At 43.6% G+C, this 25,018-nt stretch overlaps 1 protein-coding gene across 13 annotated transcripts in view; it reads left to right on the forward strand.

Annotated features, from left to right (window-relative positions):
- Nucleotides 1-22,283, forward strand: part of nrxn1a (neurexin 1a) — a 55,066-nt gene extending 32,783 nt beyond the window's left edge. For 5 of the 13 annotated variants that reach the window (XM_046377423.1, XM_046377425.1, XM_046377424.1 and 2 more), the window contains 13 exons: nucleotides 1,034-1,237; nucleotides 2,429-2,455; nucleotides 5,327-5,449; nucleotides 5,885-6,266; nucleotides 6,663-6,853; nucleotides 7,251-7,424; nucleotides 8,695-8,814; nucleotides 9,546-9,727; nucleotides 10,591-10,762; nucleotides 11,744-11,833; nucleotides 12,927-13,237; nucleotides 18,796-18,874; nucleotides 19,588-22,283. In XM_046377423.1, coding sequence (XP_046233379.1) covers nucleotides 1,034-1,237; nucleotides 2,429-2,455; nucleotides 5,327-5,449; nucleotides 5,885-6,266; nucleotides 6,663-6,853; nucleotides 7,251-7,424; nucleotides 8,695-8,814; nucleotides 9,546-9,727; nucleotides 10,591-10,762; nucleotides 11,744-11,833; nucleotides 12,927-13,237; nucleotides 18,796-18,874; nucleotides 19,588-19,889 — 2,357 coding nt within the window. In that variant the 3' untranslated portion in view covers nucleotides 19,890-22,283. The remainder of the gene's footprint in view (nucleotides 1-1,033; nucleotides 1,238-2,428; nucleotides 2,456-5,326; nucleotides 5,450-5,884; nucleotides 6,267-6,662; nucleotides 6,854-7,250; nucleotides 7,425-8,694; nucleotides 8,815-9,545; nucleotides 9,728-10,590; nucleotides 10,763-11,743; nucleotides 11,834-12,926; nucleotides 13,238-18,795; nucleotides 18,875-19,587) is intronic. The other 8 variants (XM_046377431.1, XM_046377432.1, XM_046377436.1 and 5 more) reach the window with 3 other exon arrangements.
- Nucleotides 22,284-25,018: the final 2,735 nt, after the last annotated feature.

Consider the following 25,018-nt stretch of genomic DNA (forward strand, 5'->3'; position numbering starts at 1 on the left):
AGGCCAAACACCTTCTTTTTTCCTCAAGTTAATGAGGGTTCATTTGCATTTTAGCCAAGAGCTCTTCTTCCCCCCCAACCCTCTTTTTTTTCTCTGTCTTGCTCTGTCCCTATTTTCTCTCCCCCTCGCTCTCACTTTACTAAATCCTCCTCTGTTCACACTTAAATTCACTCACTTATTCTGACATGCACGCACGCACACACACACACACACACACACAATCTCTCTCTTTCCCTCCTTCTCAGCTCATCAGTATTCATGAGGCCTCCCTCTCTTCCTGTTCTCTTGTTTTTTGCCTTGGCGCCAACCGTCTCAGGGAGAGCAAAAGGGAGAGAAAGCAAAGGAGGAATGGAATAGAGAGATATAAGAAGAAGGGAGAGAGGGAGAGATAAAGACACAGAGACATAGAGAGTGTGTTTAGCTGTGTATGTAATTGGCCAATAAAAAACAGGGTCCTCGGAGGTAAACAGTTTAGCGGTTGGGGATTGGCCCCAGCAGGTAGCAGCGAGAGAAGATTATGAATATGTAAATGAGTATGCAAAAGACATTAAAGCGGGATCACCTGAGCTTGTTACATTATGACTCCAGGGTCTGGGATGTCAGCGACAGTGGCTAACACACTCATCGCCGTGCATTCTGATTTGATAATAAGGCTGGCCAACCAGCTGTGGCTATTTTTACATTGTGAGGGAGTGATGATGAATTAAGGGTGGAAAGTGATGGGGTAATTTTGTAGGAGGCATCTTTTGAGTATCAACACGTCGTGGCGTGGGAACAAGGGAGTGCTGCAACACTCTTCGTCATGTTTAAATCTGATTCACTCGACGTCAAATTGCCTTTGTCTCTTCCCACCTCGTGTGTTTTCTCCTTGTCAATCTTGTCTTTTTCTAATGTTTGTTTTTTTCTGTTTCCACCCACCTCACTCTGCTCCACCATCATTTCTGTCTTCCCCCTCCCGTCTTTCACTTTCACTTCTTCCCCTCCTCTCTCTCTCTCTCTCTCTCTCTCTCTCTCTCTCTCCCTCCCTGTGCAGATGCGACCATCCTGTCATACGATGGCAGTAAGTTTATGAAGGTGCAGCTGCCTGTGGGGATGCACACCGAGGCGGAGGACGTCTCGCTACGCTTTCGCTCCCAGCGGGCCTATGGCGTTCTCATGGCAACCACATCCCGTAACTCTGCAGACACCCTTCGTCTGGAGCTGGATGGGGGCCGTGTCCGACTTACTGTCAACCTAGGTACACACATACACACAAACATGTAGATTCTCAAACATTGCTTTAATTACCTGTCAGGGGAATGCAGCTGATACTGGCCTCTCGGCTATTTCTTGCATAGGAATAAACATTAAGTGTTGATTAATAATATATCTTTCCTGGAAAGTAAACTCCTTGTTCCTGATCATCCTGATAATTCTACCAAAAGATTCAGCTGTTCACGCTCAGCATATTCAAGACATGGTTTCACAGTACTTTTTCGCATTTTGATTGACTTCAAGGGTGCACATACAGTCTATCCCATACAGCCCATCGCACACACACAAACACACAACTGAAGGCTAGTGGTGATGTTTTTGTGTTGAACAGAGGGTCAAGCCTCAAGCTGCATTCTGTGCTCACTCCCAGTGGACCTGTGCATCCCCAACACCTTCAACAGTCAACACAAAGACTCACAAAGTGCACAAACTCACACAAACAGTATGCGCCTCACGTAAATACAAGAAAAGCACACGCCTTTTCGTACATTTCTCCTCAATAGTTCAACTCCTAAACACACTCGTTCACAATACTCTCACCTGAATTCAAGTACATTCACATGCTAACACACAGACCTAACAGAGGGGTGCATGTGTTGGTCTCTGGTTGTCTGCAGCCACGTCTTTTCTGTGGTTGACGCCACACGACACACCAAGGCATCATGGGTTAAAAACAAAATATGTAACGGGGCTAAATCTTCCGACCATTTGCGGAGATTTGTGCTCTGGATGGGCGACAAAAATCATGGGATGTGTTTGATGTCATCAGACAAATTGACACACATGACCCATCATCTCAGTCTCCCAGTGCTCTTGATTGGAGACTGAAACTGTCGCTCAGGCCAGAGCGGCCAATGAGTACACTACCCGTGCTGGGACACACTGCTCTCCTTAACACATTCAAAGCTAAGATCCACCTCTCCTGATCTAAATTTTACTCTTTATTGGCTAAAAAAAAAATCACATAAATTGCATTTTGAAGTGCCCACTGTTGTAAGAAAATACATGGGTCCAGCTCGAGGCCCTGTGAAAAAGGAGGGTGTGTGTTTTCTCAGCAGTGTGTGTGTGCATGTTTGTCGATATGCGTGCAGGGTGTGTCGATGTGTGCGTCCCCGGGGCGTGGAGAGTATGTGTATGTGTGCAGCATTAACCCTCTGCTCTGCTCTCCCTCCAGACTGTATCAGGATAAACTGTACAGCCAGTAAGTGATCCTCCATCTCACCTAACCCCTCCCTCCTTCCTCCTCAGCGTGTGTGTTTGTGTGTGCGCGCAATAGAGTGTCTGCTTTTTTTTATCTGTCTGTCTGACTATTTTTCACTTTCTCTGTCTTATCAGTCCATCTCCTCGTAATCCCTTATTCAACATATCTTTGTAATGTGTATCTGTGTGCATATCCGTGTGTGCGAGTGCGTGCTGGACAGGGGAGATGCACATATGTGTGTTTGTGTCTGCATGTTCAGCTACACCACAGGAGTGGTGTGATTTTTGCTGAGGGCCAGGGTTTTCCAGGTCGGCCATTTTAACAAAGAAGGATAGACGGAAGAGATGACGGTGGGGGTTGGTGGAGGGGGGGGGGGGGACCTGAGGTGTTCAGGTAAAATTAGGTATGCTAGGAAGTGTGAGCTAAAGTGGCAGAGAGCAGTAACTGACGGATGAATGCAACTCAAAGCTGCAAGGTAATTACTTCCCCTTCATGCTGGAGACAAAAGACAAGTTATCCTTCTGTTTCTCTGTCACACCTTCATCCCAATGTCTGTTGGGTTACCTTCTTTGTTTCCTTGTTGTTTCTCTCTAAACAGTACATGAGGGATTTTTGGGTTTCATTCAGTGTGTGATTTTATGAGTGTGTGTCTGTGCATTCTGTATTCTTTTCATTGCTCATCTTTGTGTGTGTGTGTGTGTGTGTTTCTGTTCATGCTGCTATGAGTGGAGCTGAATCCCTGATGAAGTTTAATTCCCTCACGTGGAGTTTCTCTCTGTCACGACCACAGAGAAAGTGAGAGAGTGAGAAAGAGAGAGACGAATGCTCTGTGACGGGAAATAGCTGGTGAAATGGACGACTGCAGTTGCCATAGAAACCCTACTAGCCACACAGCGCTGTTGCTATCCCACATGCCTGTCGGCCAATTTTAGACCGGTTGTCTCAATGAACATTTCAGCAGGCAGCCACTTTTCTGGCACTCCGTGTGCATACAATAAATTATGCATCTTATATTTGAGAGGGGGGAGAAAAAAAATGTATTTAACAGCCAGGCGCCACTGAAATAGTCCACTCAGCAGTCAAATAAAAGCCCCGGCATGGGAGAGATTGAGGCTTATCCAGCAGAAAACCCATTTGTTATTTAGAGCTAATGAAATATGAAACGGTTTTGTCATTTTGTTTTCATTACCCTGCTCTTATAATCTCCTGTAGCTTGTCATTTGAATTATATTTCCACTGCAAAACAAAAAAACAGTTCCCCTTTGTCTTTCTGTGTGAAATGTCTGCTTTTCGCTTTGTCTTTTGGTTTGATAGCGAAGAGTGCAGACTGCCTGCCGTCCGCCACGGTGACAGCCAGTAGCTCAACATTAAACCAAGCTCACCATGCTGCCAAACACACTGTTAGCACTGACCCAAACTACGTGCTTTGTATCTGTGTATATTGGTGTGTTTTTGTGCCTCTCCTTGTTCCCAGGTTGACACAGATCACTGCCTCACTCTCACATCAGTCTGCTCATTCTTTGAGGATTTGGTTACATATGCAAAAACACACACGCACATACACATATTCTTTTCCTTCACTCAGTGTTAGGCAGTGATCCATGGTAACAGGATGAGATGCTCATGCCCAGAGCACAGCTGAGTCTCCTCAGGGGAACCCTGTGTCCTCTCTGAACGCACAACACACACTCTTTTAGCTTTGCAAACACACACACACATTTCACGCTGCCATATCCATTTTGATTGACTTCTCATATTCATTTAATTATGTGTGTGTGCGAGTATGTCTGTATGTCTCTCTTTCTCTACCTCTCTACCTGTGGGTGTGGGTGTGTGTGTGTGTGTGCGCGTGTGTGCGTCTCCCTGCCTGCATGCCTCCATGAGTGATGTAGACATGCTTGACATTTTCTGCAGCAGAATCCGTTCAGGTCAGTTTACTTCTCACCTCCCCCATCATTACCTCCTATAGGTCACCGTAAGCAGACTCACTTGCACTATTCCAAGCCAACAGGGCTTGGAGGAGGAAGGGGAGAGTGTGTAAGAGTGTTGGGGGATGGTGGCTGTTGTGTTCAAGGTTGGTGGGTGCTTGTAGAGAGTCGGCGGAAGGGGACACTGAGGTTTTGGGAACAGTCGGTCTGTCAAATGTGTGCAGTCAACTATGTGAAGATCGGAGCTGGTAGATGGACAGAGAGCGAAGGACAGAGACATCATGGAAGGACAGCTCAGCTTCTTTCATTCTGCTGCACATCAGCACCTTGGAGAGCTCTGTGATGTGCCGCTGTGTGTCTAGTGCCACCATGAGGCTCACTGCAGTATTGCGGCCTTGAGGAAAATTTTATGAAAAAGATCCTGCATGTGGGCTCAGGCTAGTATATGTTATATGCGCAGGGACGGAGGTTTGTGTAGCCGTTTAGGAGTCAAGGGGGTCTGTGCGTGTGTGGGTAGTAGGTGGTCCTCATGGCAGTGTGATGTGTCCACAGATGGATTGTCTCAGCGTGGGCCTGTTGTGACTCACAGTCTCCATCTTAGGCACCCATGGCATCCATTTATGTTAATCTTTCTGTGTCATATCATCTGTCTCACTGGCATATCTGCGAAGAAGCCTGTCTGTCTGTCTGTGGAGAGAGAGAGTGTTGACACGAAGGTGTCTGTCTCCCCAGGTCATGTATGGTTCCTCCTTCCCTCTGCTATTCCCGTCCATTTCTTGAATTCCTGTCCTTAAAGTTTAACTCAACCTGCCTGGATTCTTCCTCTTTTTCTGTCTCTGTCTCTGGATCTCTATCTCCTCTTTCTTTCTCTTTCTGTCTCTCTCTCTCTCTCTCTCTGTGCCTCTCTGTGTATTATGTTAATGGTGCTCTGGGCTATGTGTAGGTAAAGGCCCAGAGACCATCTTTGCGGGGTCGGGGCTCAATGATAATGAGTGGCACACAGTGAGGGTAGTCCGCCGTGGCAAGAGCCTCAAACTCACCGTGGACGACCTGCAGCCTGTTGAAGGTAACCACGGCAGCATTTTACCTTTTCACCTTTCAAAACTCTCCCCAGGTTTCAAGATTTTGTGTAGACTATCTGCTTCTATTCTTTGTGAAAATGGTATATATTATAAATCGCTGTTTTCTTTAACACTATAAGACAAACATTAAGGATTTTATTTCTTTTTTTAGATAACATCATTTCCTGTGTAAGTGAAAATCTGAATCATGACTGTGTTCATAAATGTACGCCTCTGCACTAGTACTTACATTAGCACTTATATTAGTTATAGCATCAGTAATACTGTCTGTTACATCTATTATTAGATGTCTGTCATTGTCAGTTCAAGTGTTCAAGTGAAATAAACATTAGAATTAGTATTAGTATTACTGAACAGTTCCACTTGAAGCCCAACTTCCCGCTAGCCCTCACCTCTGAAGTTTACCCCACCGCCACCAGGTCAGATGGCGGGCGACCACACCCAGTTGGAGTTCCACAATGTGGAGACGGGTATTGTGACGGAGAAGCGCTTCATGCCTGCCGTGCCTTCTAATTTCATCGGCCACCTTCAGGGCCTGGCGCTGAACGGCATGCCCTACATCGACCTGTGCAAAAACGGCGACATCGACTACTGCGAGCTCAACGCTGTTATTGGCTATAAGAACATCATGGCTGACCCTGTCACCTTCCGCTCGCGCTCCAGTTTCGTCACACTGCCCACGTTGCAGGCCTACTACTCCATGCATCTCTTCATGCAGTTCAAGACGACGTCCCCCGACGGCCTTATTCTCTACAACAGGGGAGACGGCAATGACTTCATAGTGATAGAGCTGGTTAAAGGGTGAGCTGGACAAAACACAGTCTGTGTCTGTATTTACATTATATGAGCCAATGCAATGTATTCACATTAACTAGTCATATGCAGTTTAAACAAGATCTGTCTTGCGGAAAAGCACGCACATGTTCAGTTTTGCTATTTTACAGTTAATGTTGCCCTTGATGTCCAAAGAAAAAAGAAAATTCTTGGCTGTGAGGCTGAAATATCAAATATGAAAAATGCACAAGTCAGGCAGCTCCTTTTCTATTCTTGTAATTACGTTTCTGCAAGACAGATTATAATGCCCTGAAGTCTATGACCCTGTGCTGTTCTTCATCATGAATCCGATTAATTTGCCTTTTCTCTTCTCAGTTTTTTTAAACCTCCCCCTCGTCTCTCCTTTCCTTGTTCCCTTTCTAGCTACCTACACTACATCTCTGATCTGGGCAATGGAGCACACCTGATTAAAGGCAACTCTAACAGTCCCCTGAATGACAACCACTGGCATAATGTGCACATATCCCGAGACACTAACAATCTCCACACAGTCAAAATTGACACCAAAGTCACCACGCAAACCACCATGGGTGCCAAGAACCTCGATCTAAAAGGTATGCACAAAAAAACAAACAACAATGCCTCAATTATAGTAGTTTATAGAGGGGAGAGCTCGACAAAGTAAGAACATAAACTGATTAGTGCTGAAGCAGTTAGACATTTGGGGAATTAGACTTATTTGTTTAAGTTAGAAGATCTATACCACTTTCATGTCTCATAAACATGAGCTAAAAATGAGAAAAATGTGCAGCTTTTCTCTGTTTTATATCAGGGCTCTTTGGCTGACATTTTTCACTGTGTTTTTAACCTTTTCTAAAGAAAAAAACAAACAACTAATTGAAAAAATGATGTCTAGACCAGTTAATAATGAAAATGATTCGTTGCAGCTCTGACAGTCTGGGATTGTAATTGCTTCATAAAGCTGCCTTTCATTGTGTCGCTCGCCGACAGGTGACCTGTACATTGGAGGCGTCTCCAAAGAGATGTACCGAGACCTGCCTAAGCTGGTCCACTCCCGTGAGGGATTCCAGGGTTGCCTCGCAACAGTTGATCTAAATGGCCGGCTCCCCGACCTTTTGGCTGATGCCGTGGCAACCATAGGACAAGTAGAGAGAGGCTGTGAAGGTGAGGTGCCAACACAGAGACAGCACAAAAGTAGATCTGTCCTGGTCTCGTGTCCCTGCTGCTTTTTCCTTTCCTTTGTCATTTAACTCATGCTGTCTCTTATTAGCATTAAACACTAACCCAACTTTTGGTCGATTAGATACAAATTTTACTCTCTTTCTACTCATCTCCTCGTCGGCCTTTCTGTACATTGTGTTTTCTCTCTCTCTGTTCCACTCTTTCAGCAGTTCACAGGCATCTGTGTGCATTGACTAACCATCTAACTTGATTTGCTTGTTTGCTTTTTTGTTTGGCTGACAAAAGTTACATTGATGAAAGCTGACTTGCAAGGTATATCGCTTTGTGTGAGCATGTGAGACACGTGTATGAGGGAGGGGAAATGTGTGCGTGATGCGTGAGTGCGTGAGTGTGTGTGTGTGTGTGTGTGTGTATGTGTATGTATGCGTGTGTTGAAACTACCCAGTGGTGTCCAGTGTTGTGTGGATCCCAGTGATCCAGAGTCAAAGGTCAGAGGTGACCTGTCCTCTCCTAGCCACCATAGTGACTTCATCACCGTAGTGACATCACCACCGCTTGACTTGAGTTGACCACAGCTCCACCACCCGGGTTGCCTAGCAGCATGCTCTCTAACCCCTCCTACTGACTCCCAACCTAAACTTCAATACTCCACTTGTTGAACCATTTCACACCCTTTCCTCCACGCATCGAGTTAGAAGTGCAGCGAAGGAGAACCAAGTGTAGAGCTTTGACCTTCTCCTTCTGTGTGCTTTTGGCAAGAGGCAGGGAGGGAACGGTGACAGGCTGCTGAAGAAAGAGTATTGAGATGAAGGCCTTTAAACATAACTCTGCCCTCTTATGTTTAACTCTTCCTCCTCCTCTTGTCCTTGCCTCACTCATGTAGCCTCACCACCTGCATGCTCTCCACATTTGGCTCTTCTCACCTTGTAACGCCACTTTAGTTCAAGTTCTGTTTGTATGGATAACATCTTCTGTGTGAAGCTAAAGAATGGGAGCCTATCCACGATATTGTACTCTCACAGTTTTTTTCTACTAATACTACTAATCATAACACCATCGCAGCACAACAGTCTACCCAGCCATTTCAAAATGCAAAATGTTTGAAGGAAATGTGGTTTAAAAATAACCACGCTGTACTTGGCATACTATTGTGAACACACTGGGCTCCAGACAAAATCAAAAAAAAGAAGTGTGTCTGTTCATCTTCTCCTAACTTTTGCATCCTCCCACCCCACCACGTCTCTCACTGCAGGTCCCAGCACTACATGTCAAGAAGACTCCTGCTCAAATCAGGGAGTTTGTTTGCAGCAGTGGGAGGGCTTCACCTGTGACTGCAGCATGACTTCTTATGCTGGGCCACTATGCAATGATGGTGAGTCTTTTCATTTCCTTTCTCAGACACAGGTGGACTACAGAACATTTCATTTTTCATAAGATAAACAGCTACAGTAATGCTCAGTAGATATCAGTTTGCATACGTAGATCATAGAGCATCGGGTTTAAACATGCATTTGTAGATGTCATTTGTCATTTGCACTCTCCGTCTAGCCTTAATCCTCACCATAAATGTGTCTAAACTTAAAAAAAGAGGAAAAAAGTGGAGCTGCAGGTCTTAATCTGATGCACAGGTTTCACAGAATCATTTTAGGTGCATTTTCGCAGAGAAACCACATGGTGGCACTATCATCTGTTGACTCCTAAGTGGCGTGAAAATACTACCTGTTTACTGTTCAGTTTGATTATTCTAATCTGGAACTGCAATAATGTGCTCTTTACATTTTCTGGCTTTTGACACTGAATTGTCCACAGCAGCCTTACAAGCACAATACTTGACAATTATTTAGTCAACCTACAGTGAGTCAAACCCTCGTATGCTGTTATTTGTATGAGTCAGTTATTACAGTCAGCCCCGGAGGTAGTTTGAGAAATACTGATTTATTCCTTCAGCATGTAGGAGGAACAAGCCAGACATGTGGAAGGCCAGTCAGCTGTGACATTTTATCTTGTAGGTTTCATCTACAGTAAGCACCCTCTGATGATCCATAGCTCTGTTTATGTCATGTAGACATGCTTGTAATTAATTTCTTTGTCCGTGTGGGCCAGCTGGGACCACTTATATCTTTGGCCGTGACGGAGGTGTGGTGATTTACACTTGGCCCCCTAATGAACGTCCCAGCACCAGGGCAGACCGGCTTGCCCTTGGGTTCAGCACCCAACAGAAACACGCCATTCTGCTGCGGGTGGACAGCGCATCTGGTCTGGGAGACTACCTTCAGCTGCAGATAGTGAGTACAACACCTGGCCAAATAAAACTTTTTTGTACTTAAGAACCATTTAAGTCATTTTACATATCGCTGTGCTTTGAGGAATTAATTTCTTCAGCACATATACTGACCGGATACGTTTCACGTGTTTTTTTTTAAACAATAATACTGTTTACTGCTTCAGAGTGAGCAAATATTAAATATTACATTTTTTAAAGAATGTATTAGACAAATACACTCCTTTCTAAAATGTAATTTAAAAAAAAAATCAATCATTTCCTTGAATTTAATCCCAGAAGTGTGGGAATTTGGACACAGCCATTATCTTCTTTCAGAGTCCTGACCAAAACAGCAACATAAAGAAATTAAATGTATACTTTAAAAGATTTAGAATTAAACTCATTTGGATGAGACAAAACAGATGCAGCCAAAAAAAAGCATTTTTCTTCCTTGTCAAAACCTGGCACCCACATTAGCCACAATGCAACTCAACAGCAGACAGTTCAGTGTGTTATGCTAATGTAGCCTGGAGATGCTTGCCCCAAGCAGAGATGCTGAGCAGATTTTTAGTAGGCTTGCTTCTTCATAACACCACACCCTCATATGTTTTTCATTTTCAAACACATCAGCAAATCTTCAGCCCCCACTGATGTAATAAGGTGGCGTCATTTGGCACTTGGGGCAGTTAATAAACTGTAACCTCTAAGCACACTTGGGTGTGGAAAATTGGCAGTTTTACACAAAACCACAGGCAGTCACATGGGAACACCAATTGTTAGGCATCAAGCATAATAAGTTAGGACCTTACAAACATGAAATAAATTGTATCCTCGCCTCACTGTTACATTTCCCATTAAGCAATTATCTCTCCTCCTCCTCCCCAGGACAAAGGCAACATTAGAGTAGTGTTTAACGTTGGCACTGATGACATCAACATCGAGGAGAGCTCCAAGTTTGTCAACGATGGAAAGTACCACATAGTTCGGTTCACCCGCAGCGGAGGCAATGCAACCCTCCAACTGGATGACCTGCCCGTCATTGAGCGTTATCCCTCAGGTAGGCCCTGCCCCACCCACATAACCCCAACCCACCAACCCCCCACAGCACTGCCTGTCCTGGGACAGAACTAACTACACTAGTCCAAATTAACCCACTTCCTGACTGGTGAATCACATCAGTGTTACTATCAATGTTTATATTCAAACACTGAGGTTGAGAAATATAATTGCAGCCTTGTTTTATGTTATTGTGTTTGAAATGAAATATGTGTGATCTGGTATGAAACATGACTTTTTAAACCATAAAATGAGATAGTTATTACAATAGCTTGTATATTAGCCAGTTGTGTCATGTTAGGCCTGTTAAATAGTGTTAAAGGTAATTTATGAAAATATTCAATTCAGGTGTCAGTTGTTTTTCCTCACCATAAAAGATAATAATAACAGTTGGTACATTTTTGGACAAACAATAATTTAAAAACATGTCATATTTTGAGTTAAATGTTTAACTAGAAAGAAAAAATAAGAAAAAGAAACAGTGTAAAAGTGTATTTTGTTGAATATAGTCTTTGTTTTTACATTTGTTTATTTTTTTTATATATTTAAAGTGGTAATCTTAGGTTGTAGTCTTTAACACAATGAGATCCAGGCTTTAGATAGCTGGTAGCTAAAATGCTAAATGCTAGTTGTTGTGAGGTGTGTGTGAGGGTTCTTCCTGTATGTAACTCTAAACTCAGTCAGTCATATAGACAGTATGTGGCAGCTGTAACTTTATTTCCCTGTGCTCTTGCAGATGTTAACCCCTGAAATGTCTCTTTAAATTAAATCCAATGAACAGAGAGTAAGAGTCCGCTCACTGGAAACGTAGTGAATTCAGCTACTCTTCTCTTAGCACATCGAGCTTACCTTAACGCAGTGACAATGAGCTAACAATGAGCAGACCATTACTTTCTTTTCATTGCTGTTCTTTTTGTATCCAGCTCCTGTACCACGTTTGGATGTGCGTAATTACTACTGTGTTTTCATCTCTAAATTAAAGGCAACATTGATAACGAGCGCCTGGCCATCGCCAGACAGCGAATCCCCTATCGGCTCGGTCGAGTAGTTGACGATTGGCTACTCGACAAAGGTAAAAACCCTGATTAAAATTCCTTAAAAGTTTCAGCTTAAAAAATACAATTTGAAGACAGTTGAATATACTTTATTGTGCACCATCAACTAACATCTAAAAATCTAAATCCATAACTAAGTATTTAAAAGTTGGGCAGCTGTAGTGTGTAATAATGTGTAAACTGTAGTGCCTGTGAACGTATCTTGTTAGTGTGTATCTGATAATATCAGGTTAAAGGGACGATGGAGAGATTTAAATGTGAATAAATCAGAAAATAGAAAAGAAGTGCTGATAAAAGATGCTTTATTAAGACTGGTAAATAATGTTGGTTATTATCAAATTGTAAACAATAAAGCATTTACTAAAGACTATATGCTGAAAAACAATTTTGTAATCAAATTAAAATACATGCAAAGTATTGTGACATGTAAGAATTATGTAAATTTGAAATGACTTAATAGAGCAATGCTTTTTTTTGAAAAAATGTAAAAGTTTTCCTCCTAAACTTCAGCAGAACTCCTTAAATTAGCCTCTAGTCCCTTTAACAGTGAGCAGTGCTAGAGCTTATAACCTGTGCATGCTTCATAGGGCTGTTACAACAGTTCTCTAGATCTCTGTCTCTCTGTCTGCCTGTCTGTTGCTCCTTCAAATACGATGTCGTGCCGCACAGCCATCAACACAGCAGCCATCTGTCAGCCCCGTCTTCTCAGGGCTCTCTGACTCCTCTCATCTGCTGCCTCTTTCTCGTCCTTCTGTTCTTTGCCTCCTCATCTTCCTCCTCCTCCTCCTCCTAGATCCACCCCTCCTTCTCTCCTCTTCTTCCTCCTCTTCCTTTCTGTTTTCCGTCCTCGTTCTTATCTCTCTCAGTCTCAGCCCTCTCCACAGTTCTTCACGGCTTCGATTTGCTCTGCCATGCTTAATCTATCCCATCCTCTCACCATGGCTTGGGGGTGGTGAATTGTGTAAAACTCAAACACTCTTGTGTGTGTATGTATGCACGTGTGTGACCACCGGTATGTATGTGTGTGTGACTGTATTTGCCTGTGTCCGTCCACTCTCCTTCCTGGTGTGCCTCGGCGTGTTTGGTTTGCGTGCACGTGTGTCCATGTAGGTCGCCAGCTGACCATCTTCAACAGCCAGACGACAGTGCGAGTGGGTGGAGGTGAGCAAGGTGCAGGTATGTTCCAGGGTCAGCTGTCTGGCCTCTACTACAACGGCCTCCGCATCCTCAACATGGCCGCGGAGGGGCACCCGCACATCAGAGTGGAGGGCAGCGCACGACTGGTTGGCGACATGCCGTCCTCCTCTATCACCCCGCAGTCCAGCGCTGCAGCTGGAGGCAACCGCTCTGACTCCGCCCCCTCCATAAGTGACATCACAACCACCACAGCCACCAACAGGAAGCAGGGCTCCACACAGCAGGTCAGAGCACAATCATAAAGTAGCTCAGTGTCTGCTGTGCATGGTTAAGGATTTAATTGAGGTGTAATTGTTCAGATGTCGGGCACATTAACAGTAGGTCTATTCAACCCAGTGCCATCATTTTTTTTGTAGTGACAATGGGTAATTGAAAAGTGTTAATTTGCTTTGATAATTTTTTTTCAAAATCAGTAAGAGGATTAGCAAGCACACAGTCCGCTTATCAAAGACTAGAGGATAGCAAGATATGTCAGGAGGAGTGTCATTGTTTGAAACTCCACTCAAGGCAAGGCGAGTTTATTCATGTTGCACATTGTGCACATTGTGCAACATAAAGGCATTTCAAACTGTTTTACATAAGACATCAAAACAAAAAGCAGACGGCATTGAAAACATTAATTCGGTAATTCAGAAAGATGAGTAGAAGGTAGATCAAGATATGAGCACAAGCTGGGTAATAATGAATGTTCAAGATTCAATCAAAGGCAGAGGTGAATGCAGAAGCTGTATTTAAGGTTTTATGTTTGTTTGTTTGTTTTTTTAAGCCTTTAGTTTCCCACTCAGACTCATACTCGAGATTACATGTTCAGAGTCTTAGGCCTCTTCATCACCTTTCTGGTCAGATCAAACATCAAAGTTTTAAACCTTGATTTAAAAGTCTTCTATCAGTTTGCAGCAGCTCTTGGTAGCAGAGTAATTAAATAAAGCTTTAATCGCTGATTTACACGCCTATGAATTTTGACACCAAATACCAGAAAACTACACTTATTACTGTAAGGAGAAGCCGAAACTGTCCCAACTGACTCAGACAATCAGAAATCACAAGAAAACATACTACTATAAAATGAATTTTCTCTGATGTGTTTCTTCTTTCCGATGAATAATTGCTAGCATTTCTCTGTAACATCATCCATATACATGCAAATTAAACAGAGCCAAACATTTCATCAATACAAAGCTCACAAAGGTTATTTTTTTCTTCCAAAGCACATTCACTTGAATTGACTTGATGCCAAATTCTTGACTAAGTGGTTCCTACATGCCAAATTATCTGAAGAGAAATGTTTGTGTTAATGGAGGCGTAATAGCTTTTCCATAATACGCGTCTGGTAAACTGATGCAAATGGGACTCTACAATAGAAACACATAAGTGTTATTGAGGCATATTTATAGTGGATGCGACTGCAGAGTCGATGGTAATGTCAGAGGATACATTATCAGGAGGTTCACCACAGACTCTTTTGCTCTATTGTTCAGATCACTACTGAGATGTAGTCAGGCTCTTTGTGGGCGTCTGTGTGTGCTGCAGTTATTCTTCTGTGTTATAAAACTCTGCCTGCCTGCCGCACTGAAAAAGATTTTTTCTTTCTCCCAATGATACAAGTTGCCATGGAGATAGTGAGCCCCACTACCCGCTGCTCGCTTGCTCTCTCCTATCCAGACTCCCATAGAGAATAGCTCCTCTGTGTATAAACCGCCAGCTGTTTCAGACATAAATAATAGAACGCAGAGAGCTGTGAGCTAAGCCTCAGGCATCAATAATGGATATGAGAGCTGGATGGATAGTTCTGCAGAGTGACAGCATTGTCACTTGTTTTCACACTTCACCTCTCAATCCCTCCGCGTTGATGCATTTTAAACAAACTATTCCTGCTCTTATGACATGCTGATGTCAGTACTAAATCTGGGATGCAGAGTTGTGCACTGGAGTCAATATCACCATATGAGAACTAGGTCAGACCTACTATATGCTCAAAGTGCTGCAGTGTGTGTGGGTGTGTGTGTGTTTGCCAGTTTGTGTAAGTTGAATTGTTCCTGCTGCCCTCGGAACACTGTGTGTGCTTGTGTTTGTCTTGTTTAAGAAGCTTTGGGTAGCTGAATGATTACTGCGCATGCCCCATAACCACAACTTCTCCTGTTCAATTCATGTCATACCTCCTTCCATCTCTCTGTTTGCCTCTTAGCAATGAAACTCTTCAATAAATGCAAAAATAAATGCCCCCCCCCCCCCCCAAAAAAAAGCCTCCATTGAGGCTGCCTAGTGTTGCCTGGCAACCACCTGGCCTCAGCCAATGCACACGTACAATGTAGAGAAGAACACAGAATACACACACACGCACAAACACTCAGGTGAATTGAGAACAATAGGCTTGAATTGCAGCACATTGCATCAGAGGAGGGGCAGTGAGAGACGTCTTCCTAAAGTGCTTTGGGTCCAAGCAATTTATCGATTTCATGCCCGAGTTTGGGTGCGTGTTGAAGTGGATGTGCCTAAGTCGCCCCACGGGTTTACTCCTACCGTCAGAGCTTTGTGCAGTAAGAATGAGTTATGTGCCTCCTCCTGAAGTCCACAGTTTATTGGTTTTTTTTTTTTTTTTTTGTTTGGTTGTTTTTTTTTTTGCATGTTGAAAAGTGAAAGGGATTAATAATGCATGACATCTGAGCACCAGTGAGGAGAAGAGAGGGAGAGGTTGTGTGAGTGTTTATGCTAGAGGCTGCTCTGAGTCACAGAGCTTGAGTTGGGTTTTGATGTTTGGTGTGTGTGTGTTTGTGTGTGTGTTCAGGTGTATGTGTGTGTACCTATGTTTGATGGGAAGACTGATGGAAGAAACCTGAGGCTTGCGGCGGTGCCCGATTGGCTCTGAGGAATCACCTGACCCAGACACTTCCACAAGCTCTCTGAACATCTATCTCTCACTCGCTCCTATCCTCCCTCCCTCTCTCTGTCTGTTTTTCCTTGCTGTCTTTTTCACTCTTTCCATATCTTTCACATCCCTATCCTCCCCCCTCCGCTTTCCACCACTCACTATCCATCTTTTGGAGATACTTTCCCCCTCCTCCTTCGCTCACTTTTCTCTTTTCCTTTCTTCTCACTCTCCTTTGCTCTCTCTCTCTCTCTCTCTCTGTCTCTCTCTCTCTCTCTCCATATCTTTCCATATTTACCCGTCACTCCCCTCCTCCTCCTCTCCTCTCTCCCTCCCTCCCACCCTCTCTCTCTCTCTCTGTGTGGTTGAGCTCCAGTGATAGGCTGTTAATGCAGGCGGTGTATGAGTCTATCTCACCATCTGCAGTAGTGGAGCTAGCTTCTCTTCTCTCTCGTCAGGATCTATTCATCAGCCTGCCAACTTCAGCCTGATTTGCTCGTATGCTTGTGTGTCTATGTAGATGTGTCTAAATAGAAATAGACCAATGGAGCATGTTTGGCTAATATAGAGCTCGTGTATGTATATGCGTGTTTGATTTCCAGTTGTGAAAGTAGCAGACAAGCTGTTGAATCTTCTGCAAGAGTGTGTGAGGACAGAGTGCAGCTACTATGTGTGAACTAGGCAGTCAGGGAGGCATGGACGGCCGTTGGCACTGTTCGGCTGCTCAGGTAGAAATTTTGCTCTTTCAGCATGCAGATGTTCTCCTCTTCATGCTCTCTCACTTCCTTTCTCTTCTGTTTTCTTTTCTCCTATTGTTGTGCATCTATGTTCATCATTTTGTCAGCATGCTCTATTGATAGACTAGGGGAGACAAAGAGGGAGGGACAGAAGGCGGGTGGTTGGAAGGGTGGAGGTTTCTTGGGAATACATCTCTGTAGTACATCTTCTATAAACTTCTGTGGAACAGTGATGTGATTTAAGCAGTGTTTGGCATGTCTCTAGCCACTTGTGTTCATTGTCTCCCATGTGAGAGGTGAATCAATAGTCCAATTGACACCTTCCTGGTTGAATGAGCTGGTCAGCTGACAAGGGGGATGTCACAAATCAGAGGAGGGGCCTTGGTACATTTACTTGTCTGCTTTAGTTTTAACTGAAATTAGGATTTAAAACAGGTTTCCGTGGAGGACACATAGGTATCTTTGGATCAATAATCAAGCATGGTGGCTCAACACTGATCTGTGACAGTCAGGGGTGACATGTTTCCTGCTAGCTGATTGGTTCTTGTGCTATTTGGATCCTGCCAAAGGCACCAAGGTTTATTGACTGGCTGGATTCCAGAGGCTAAGCTCACCCTAGCAGCATTTGACAGCCCACTGGGCAGAACTGATTGGAAAGGCAGTGGAGGAAAGAGACAGAGTCAGGCATCAATAACCTAATGTATGTTTCAGGCCAAACTAAACCACAGTAGAATATCAGGACCAAGACCACACCATACAAGACCAGTGGGTGCTTTTTATCAGATGAATAAACTAAGTGGTTGCTTCTCCACCCTTATGTAATCTTTGTTCTTCTCTCCTTGTCTTTAGACAACGAGGGAAGGAAATAGAGAAATCAGTGGCAGAGGAAAACCTTAAAGAATTTATGTTTGAAATACTACCTGCAGGTTTCAGCTGAGGCATCATCAACCACTTAGTGCTTTGATTTGGTTCAGATTCTGTGCTGGTCTGGTTGTAATCTGCCTCTAGAGCTCTTCTCTTTTACAGCTCTGCCTCTCTCTCCTTTTTTCTGTGGGTTACTAACATCTACTGCAATGCATCACAATCCAATTTTAATTTAGTGCTGGCACTGAGCGCCCAGTGTGGTTAAAACACACACACACACACACACATACACACACACATATACACACATTCATATCTCTCATGCCGAAGCACCAAGGCGGGCGATGTTTAACAGTAGTTCATGAATATGCGGAGCACATTAGCACGGTGTTAAGTAAAGACCGCAGCACTTTGAAGTCCTCCTCCTCCTAGCCTGTCTTCTTGTCTTTCTCTTTCTCCCAAATTGCCTTCTCCTAAAATTCCCTTTATCCTTCTATCCTTCACTCCTTCCCTCTATCCCCTCCCTTCTCCTCACACTCTGGCTGGAATGGCAAATCAATGCACAGGTCCCCACTGAGGGTGCACACTTCTTCTTTTTTTATTCCCCATCATTTTTAACAGCCTGAACTTAGAGTTACCATGGCAACAAGAGGAGCAGGGATGGAGAGGAAAAAGGGCTCCTTTTCCACAGAGAGTCAGTGAGGCAGTGAGAAAGAGCGGTTGTGGAGATATGAGACGGTTGATGCAGGTTAGAGGTTGAATGTAAGTGGGTTATTGACATGGTGCTTATGGAGAGGTGTTCAATAAATCAGATTTAAATGAACCATTGAGAGTATAGCTGGGATAGTTCATGGAGGGAGGGGGTGGTGGTGGTGGTTATTCCTTATTTTGGCTTCGCACTGTACGTTCTCCAACACATGAGCTCTAGCCAATATCAGATGGAGAGCAGAACAGAGGAGGTGTGGAAGATAGAGCAGCCAGCAACCAGGAAAGAAAAATGAGGGGAAGATAACTGACCATTCCCTGGTGGTTTTAAACAGGATTCAGTGTTTCTCTCCTCCCTCCTCCTTTCATCTTCCTCGTCTCTCCTTGGTACTCAAGTTTTGGCCGCCTGCCATTGATGGGGGCCGAAACAGGGAACAGTGTTAGTGGCAAACTGGAGAACGGGTAGGCAATGGATTGGTGCTGTGTGCTCACACATGTAGAAAATAAACAGAAGAGGTGTGGAGCACAGGCTGTTTATTTCCTGGAGATGTTGTGCATAACGAGTTTCCATGCATGCGAGTTCACATGTGTTTCTCTGGATCCTCTCCAGTCGGCAGACGACTTGCTGGTGGCGTCGGCTGAATGCCCCAGCGATGACGAAGACATTGACCCCTGCGACCCCAGTTCAGGTGAGATGCCGCCCCCTACAAAGACACACATCACCCTGCGCTTTGAGGTTTTATTTTGTTTTGTGTGTCCTCCATGCTCAGCATCCTTCATTTTTTTTGTTCCCACTGCTTTGTCGCTCGGTGCAATGAATTTTTCATTTCCACTTAGGTTTCTGCCTCCAGGCATTACCTAACACTCTCCATCCAATCTCCATCTCTTACTTTGCTCTCACCCCCTCCCCTCACCTTCCCTTAGCCCTTGTTGTTTATCCTTTTTTTATATATCAGTTTCTTTCCTTCTTCTTTTCTTTTCCTCCTCACCTCATCTTGATCCAACCCAGAGTATTCATATGCAAATTCCAGCAGTCTTTTAATATGGTGTCATACATCACCATCCTGCAGCCCTCACTGCCTGTATATGTCATAAAGTGTAAAATGTATGTAATAAAAATTGATGTAATGTGCACCTGTATTCTGGCCCTCCTCTCAACATGGTGTAATGTAATCTGTTTACACATAATGTGATAATATGGAAACAGCTTTGGCTCTAAGCTGCAGCCTTCCCTTGCCAGCTTGTAGAATTATGCAAAATGCATGTCAAATAATTCATTATGATGATGCATTATATCTTCTTGCTCCAGCTCGCCACCCATTACCTCGACATGTCATACAAATTAATAATGTATGCAGTAAACTGCAATGTAACGTCACGTGTCTCGCCTTTCCCCTCTCAGCCCGCCCTCCCCTGCCGGAGGTGAAGGTGTTCCCGGGTCCGTCTGAGGTGGTGCGGGAGAGCAGCAGCACCACAGGTATGGTGGTGGGCATCGTGGCGGCCGCAGCCCTCTGCATCCTCATCCTCCTCTACGCCATGTACAAGTACCGCAACCGCGACGAGGGTTCCTACCACGTGGACGAGAGCCGCAACTACATCAGCAACTCAGCCACCCAGCCCAACGGCAGCGCCAAGGACAAGCCGCTGGGCATCGCCAAGATCTCCAAGAACAAGAAGAACAAAGACAAGGAGTACTACGTCTGAGGCGGAAGATGTCCGACACACAGACATATACGCATACACCTTTATATATAACTGTATATGTACATAAATAGATATATTCGAAAAAAAATTACACACATACACACTGACATAGACATGCTGATGTTAATGTTTACTCCCCAGTAATCACACCTGCACATGTACTGGCAAGCACAAACATACACATTCAAACATACACACATGCATACACTGAAGCACAAACATACACACACAGACTGGCCCAAGGGCACGAACCCTTACTGTACAGTATTTACCAATGAGCAGAGCCTCTGAGAGAGGCTCGTTTTATGAACATAAACACCATTCCAAATGATTTAAAGAAGCACCAGTTCAACTCCCAGATAAGAACAATTTTCGGGGGCCAGCGAGGTATAAAGACCAGTCACTCCCCTGCCACAGCAGGACCTCTCCTGTTGGACTCAGAGAGGTCAAGGGTGACTTTAAGTGAAGCACATGGCAAACTGAGTGCGTTGAGCGGGAGGGTAGAGCATCAGAACAAAGATGATTTAGAAAAGCACCAAGTGTCTCTTCCAAGCTTCTTGGCCTTCCTCCCTGTTAGCAGACGGGCTTGATGAGGCACTGAGGGTGCCGAAGAAACAAGCACACCGACGGTCCAAGTCTAACCCCAAGCAACAGGACAGAAAATCAGGGTGTAGCCCTAGAGAGAGTGAATTACGAGTGAATAGGCAGAGGCAGGGCTGGTGCCATTAATATTACGGATGGGCTGCGGAACTGATGTTTTACGGCACCCCGTAAATCACAAAGGTGGAATCAGCAGAAAACTGAGAGATATTTTCCTGGACAGGATACTTGACACTTCACATGCTACCTACAAACACCAGTCATGTATGACTACGGTGTCACACACACACAAATACAGCACACATGCACACACTAAAATATAAACAATCTACACATGCAAACTTGCATACAGAGACCCACCATGTCGTCATAAGACTGAAGACTGTACAAGAAGACACTGGTGAAAATGACAAAGACCAATATGATAACTGTTATCTCAATGAAAACGATGAATATGAAGAACATTTGGGCAGTATAGACTCTTTGGGGAAGGGAGGGGGGGTGTCTTATTGCACGTGAATTATCTTACTCCGTGTGATTTATACCGCGTTGAAACTCCAGAGGTTACACCGTGACACACCACCATCATGAACTTACCACCTTGGCTTGAAGTATTCTTAAATACGCACTTCAAATGGTTTTCAGTCTGTGGGATTCAACAGTGATTTATTTAATCTCTGAATCGACTCCCGGTTCTAATTGTGACCATCTCGAGTGTGCTGCATGCCTGAGTCTCTGAGCTGTGCTGTGAAGTGGTGGCGTGTCCCACAAAGTCCAGAGGTGGTAGGTTTGTTTGTTTGTGGGGGAGGAAGAGATGGAGGAGGAATGGGGAGGGGGGGGAGTCGTTGCGGGTTGCAGTGTAACTCCCAGTGCAACACCTGGATGTGTGTGCCCACCACAGGCTGCGTCCTGTTTTCTAGCCTGATGTCTTATAGGCCACACCCACTATACCTGCTCTAACCAACCACCTTTTATAGCAAAAACCAGCTGAGGAAAAGAATCAAAAACAGAACAAAGTAAATGTTACCATGTGTTGCTAATAGATAGAGAAGTCCAGTTCATGATGCCATTGGTTATATGACAACTTAAGTTGCTTTGATTTCACTGGCTCTCGCTTTTCTCTCTTTCTCTTTGCGTCCTTTTGTCTTCATGCTATTGCTTGACTGGCTTGTCAATACTCATGGTGTCACAGACACGCGAAACTGATGGGTTTCTGATGGGCTTCAGCATAATTATCAATTTATGGACTTTTGCAGTGTCTGAGCCCTCTACAGCTGCACAACCGTAGCTCCGTGGTATATCAATACAAACAGTGCCATGACATGAACAAGCCCCCCGAGTTCTTCCAAGCACTGCAAGCAACCAGTCAGATGCATGCAAAATGAACAGCGCCAGAACGGACACGAAAAGGATTGTGTGTGAGATTTCAAAGTATAATGTCAAAATTAACTTTAACATATTCCCTTATTCTCTCTGCCCTTAACTGGCCTTTCTGACCTCTTTTTCTTCCCTTCTTGTTTAGTATGTTTCCCTCTCTGCCCTCCCAGCTCCTCTGTGTCTATCACATTCTTTTCCCTCTATCTCTGTTGTGTTGCCATCTGAAACAAAGGAGGCATCTCCACCAATGGGATCCTGCATCTAGGTGTTCATTAACCATGTTTATTTTCTATATGTACAATTTTTCTACAGTATTTACTTTTATTTTTATTGTTACGGTTCTTTGATGAACATAAAGTGGAAAATTTATTATGAAAAATAGTTTTGAAGATTAACGAGTAAATAAAATATTACCCAAGTGAGCCTGGAGTGCGTTTGTGTGTTGGTTTTAGCACCTGTTTTTCCTGCAAAAAACTCGCCCACAACCACCAGAGTGGATCAGTGTCTAATTAAGACAAACTAATAGCAGCCCACGCTGTGTAAGGGATCTTAAAGGAATAGATTAACATTCTGGGAAATATGCTTCACTTTCTGGTCGAGAGTTAGATGAGAAAACTGATTAAATACTGCTGTGACCAGAGCTTAGCTTAGCTTAGTATAAAGACTGGAAACAGCTAGCCTGTCACTGTGCCAGCGTTTTAAAATCCATCTTCAACGTAGGTCTAAGGCTAACTAATTAAGTTCCAAAAATTAAGTGTGAAAATGACATCCTGATAATTTCCTGGAGAATTTGTTGGTTGCCTGGCATATCAGAGCCAAGAGACAGTCCATTATTGTTGACTCTTATTTTAATTCACGCAGTTAAAAAAACACAAAATGTTAAATAGTGGTTTTTAGATTACTGTTTTAAGTTTGTAATTTTGTATTTTTCAATTGATTACAGGGTGGCATGGTGGTGCAGTGGTTAGTGCTGTTGCCTCATAGCAAGAGGGTTCCAGGTTTGGGTTCCAGGTTTGAATCCCGGTCTGGGCCCTTTTGTATGTTCTCCCTGTGCCGCATGGGCTTTACCCAGGTACTCCGGCTTCCTCCCACAATGCCAAAAGCATGCACATTAGGTTAATTGGCTACTCTACATTGCCCCTAGATGTGAGTGTGAGAGTGTGTGGTTGTCTGTCTTTGTGTTGGCCCGCCTTCACCTGTAGCTAGCTGGCATAGGCTCCAGCCCCTCGCGACCCTGACAGATAAGCGGTATAGAAAATGGATGAAAGGATTTGATTGATTACAAGTGTTTAAATGTGCAATGTGTGATTTCTTCTATAACCAATGAATATGTTTATGGCCCATCATCAATGAGCAATAGTGAACAACAGTGTGACTAGCTCACAGGTTAGCTGACTTCCCTCCTCATGCTCTGACGTGGCATCTGGTGTTTTAGAAGGATTCTTTACTAACACTTTAGTCAGTAAAGGAAAAGCTCAGATGAGGCAAAGGTGTGACAAACATCCCAGTTAAAGTGAACAAGATGAAACAATGTGAAATGCTTTTTAAATGTATAGCATATTTGCATCTAACTTCTGATGTTTTGAGCACAAAAGAATTATATTTAGTTGATAAATTATAAATAAATCTAACAAATAATTTAACTTGTGCAAATAAAAATCAGTTGCATGTTTGCTATCATGCACATAAAGGCACAATAAAGGATAAATAATAAATATAATTACATTTGCTCTTTATCGGGCTCCATTATAGTTTCAACCATTACATTAATCTATGATGAAAATAATCAACAATTAGAGTCCTGGCTGTTATAGACATAAATGACTGTGGCATCAATCTTCCCTTATGAGCAGAAAGTGAATAAGTCTGTTTCCCCAAATGATCGTCTAACGATCTGCTTCTGACAGACTACTCCCTTTCACCTCTCGTTTAATCAAACCAAGGAAAGCAGCACCTTTTCTTCCAAGTCCCACTCTGTCTAACTGGGACAGTAGACACACGTTAATACACCCTTGCACACACCAAACAGGCCTTTGAAGTATGATTCAGTGCAGTGAACGGTTTAAGTCTCTGCAGACTTGCTGTTTGCCGGATGAAAGATCCCTGAGACTGCAGAGTGGAGTTTGCGTCCTCAGGTGAGAGGAGCTACAAGGACCTGCTATTTCAATAAACACCTCCCAAGTCTGTCTTGTTCTCTCACTGTCTCTCTGTTTCTCTTTTACTTTTCTTTGTCTTTTGCTGCACACTGTGAACAAAAGCCTTGTGTTAGGCTGTAGCCATCTGCCGCTGTGCTGTCCTTGACCACAGCCAGCCAGCACAGAGACACTGCTATCCCTGCTATACGGGATAAATAAGGAACAACTCCAGTGCTAGTCAGTGGCCAATCAGTTACCTCGCGTTAACATACACCTCCAGCTTTTACATTTAGGGCAAACCCACGGCAGCAGTCCCAGAATGCTACAATGTTTATTACACACCAGGAAATAAATCTTAGATGGATGAAAACTGGAGAGAGAGAGAGAGAGATTTCCTATTCCTATACATCCTTGTTACTCGTGTCATTAAAAATATAAAGTATGTTGCTGTATCTAAATCAAAAGAGTTTTTATTTATTCTCTGCAGTGGCCATTTTAGAACTTCTCATACTTTGTCAGCACTTGGCTGGACTTGGAGCTGAATTCTAAAGTTAGAGTGTCATCACACATGTTTTTAATTCCTCCAAGGAGGACTAAGGCTCTGGGGATGAGAGGAGATGCCAGGAGGGGACAGGGGAGAGGTGAAGCATGTGCTCATTACGTATATACATTTATATATGTATATGCATACACATTTATATACATTACTTCACAACCTGTGTATATTTTGCTATTACTGTACATATGTACCTCATATTTTTATTATATTTTATTTGATGCATTTTTTCTTAGATTCTCATAACATGTTTTAAAAAACTTTTTTTTCCCTATACATATTTGTATTAGCACTGTCCTCATCATTTCATTGCTTCACTGTGACTGCTGTGCATATGACACCGAAGAACTTGAAATCCAGAACACTGTATTCTGCTCTTTATTTTCGTCTGACGCTAGTGTGTTCGAGGCTACACTAGCCTCTACTTGCAGATACAGTTATATAAATACTCTTACAACATT

This window comes from Scatophagus argus, chromosome 21 (assembly GCF_020382885.2).
Source record: "Scatophagus argus isolate fScaArg1 chromosome 21, fScaArg1.pri, whole genome shotgun sequence".
Classification (NCBI taxonomy): Eukaryota; Metazoa; Chordata; class Actinopteri; family Scatophagidae; genus Scatophagus; species Scatophagus argus.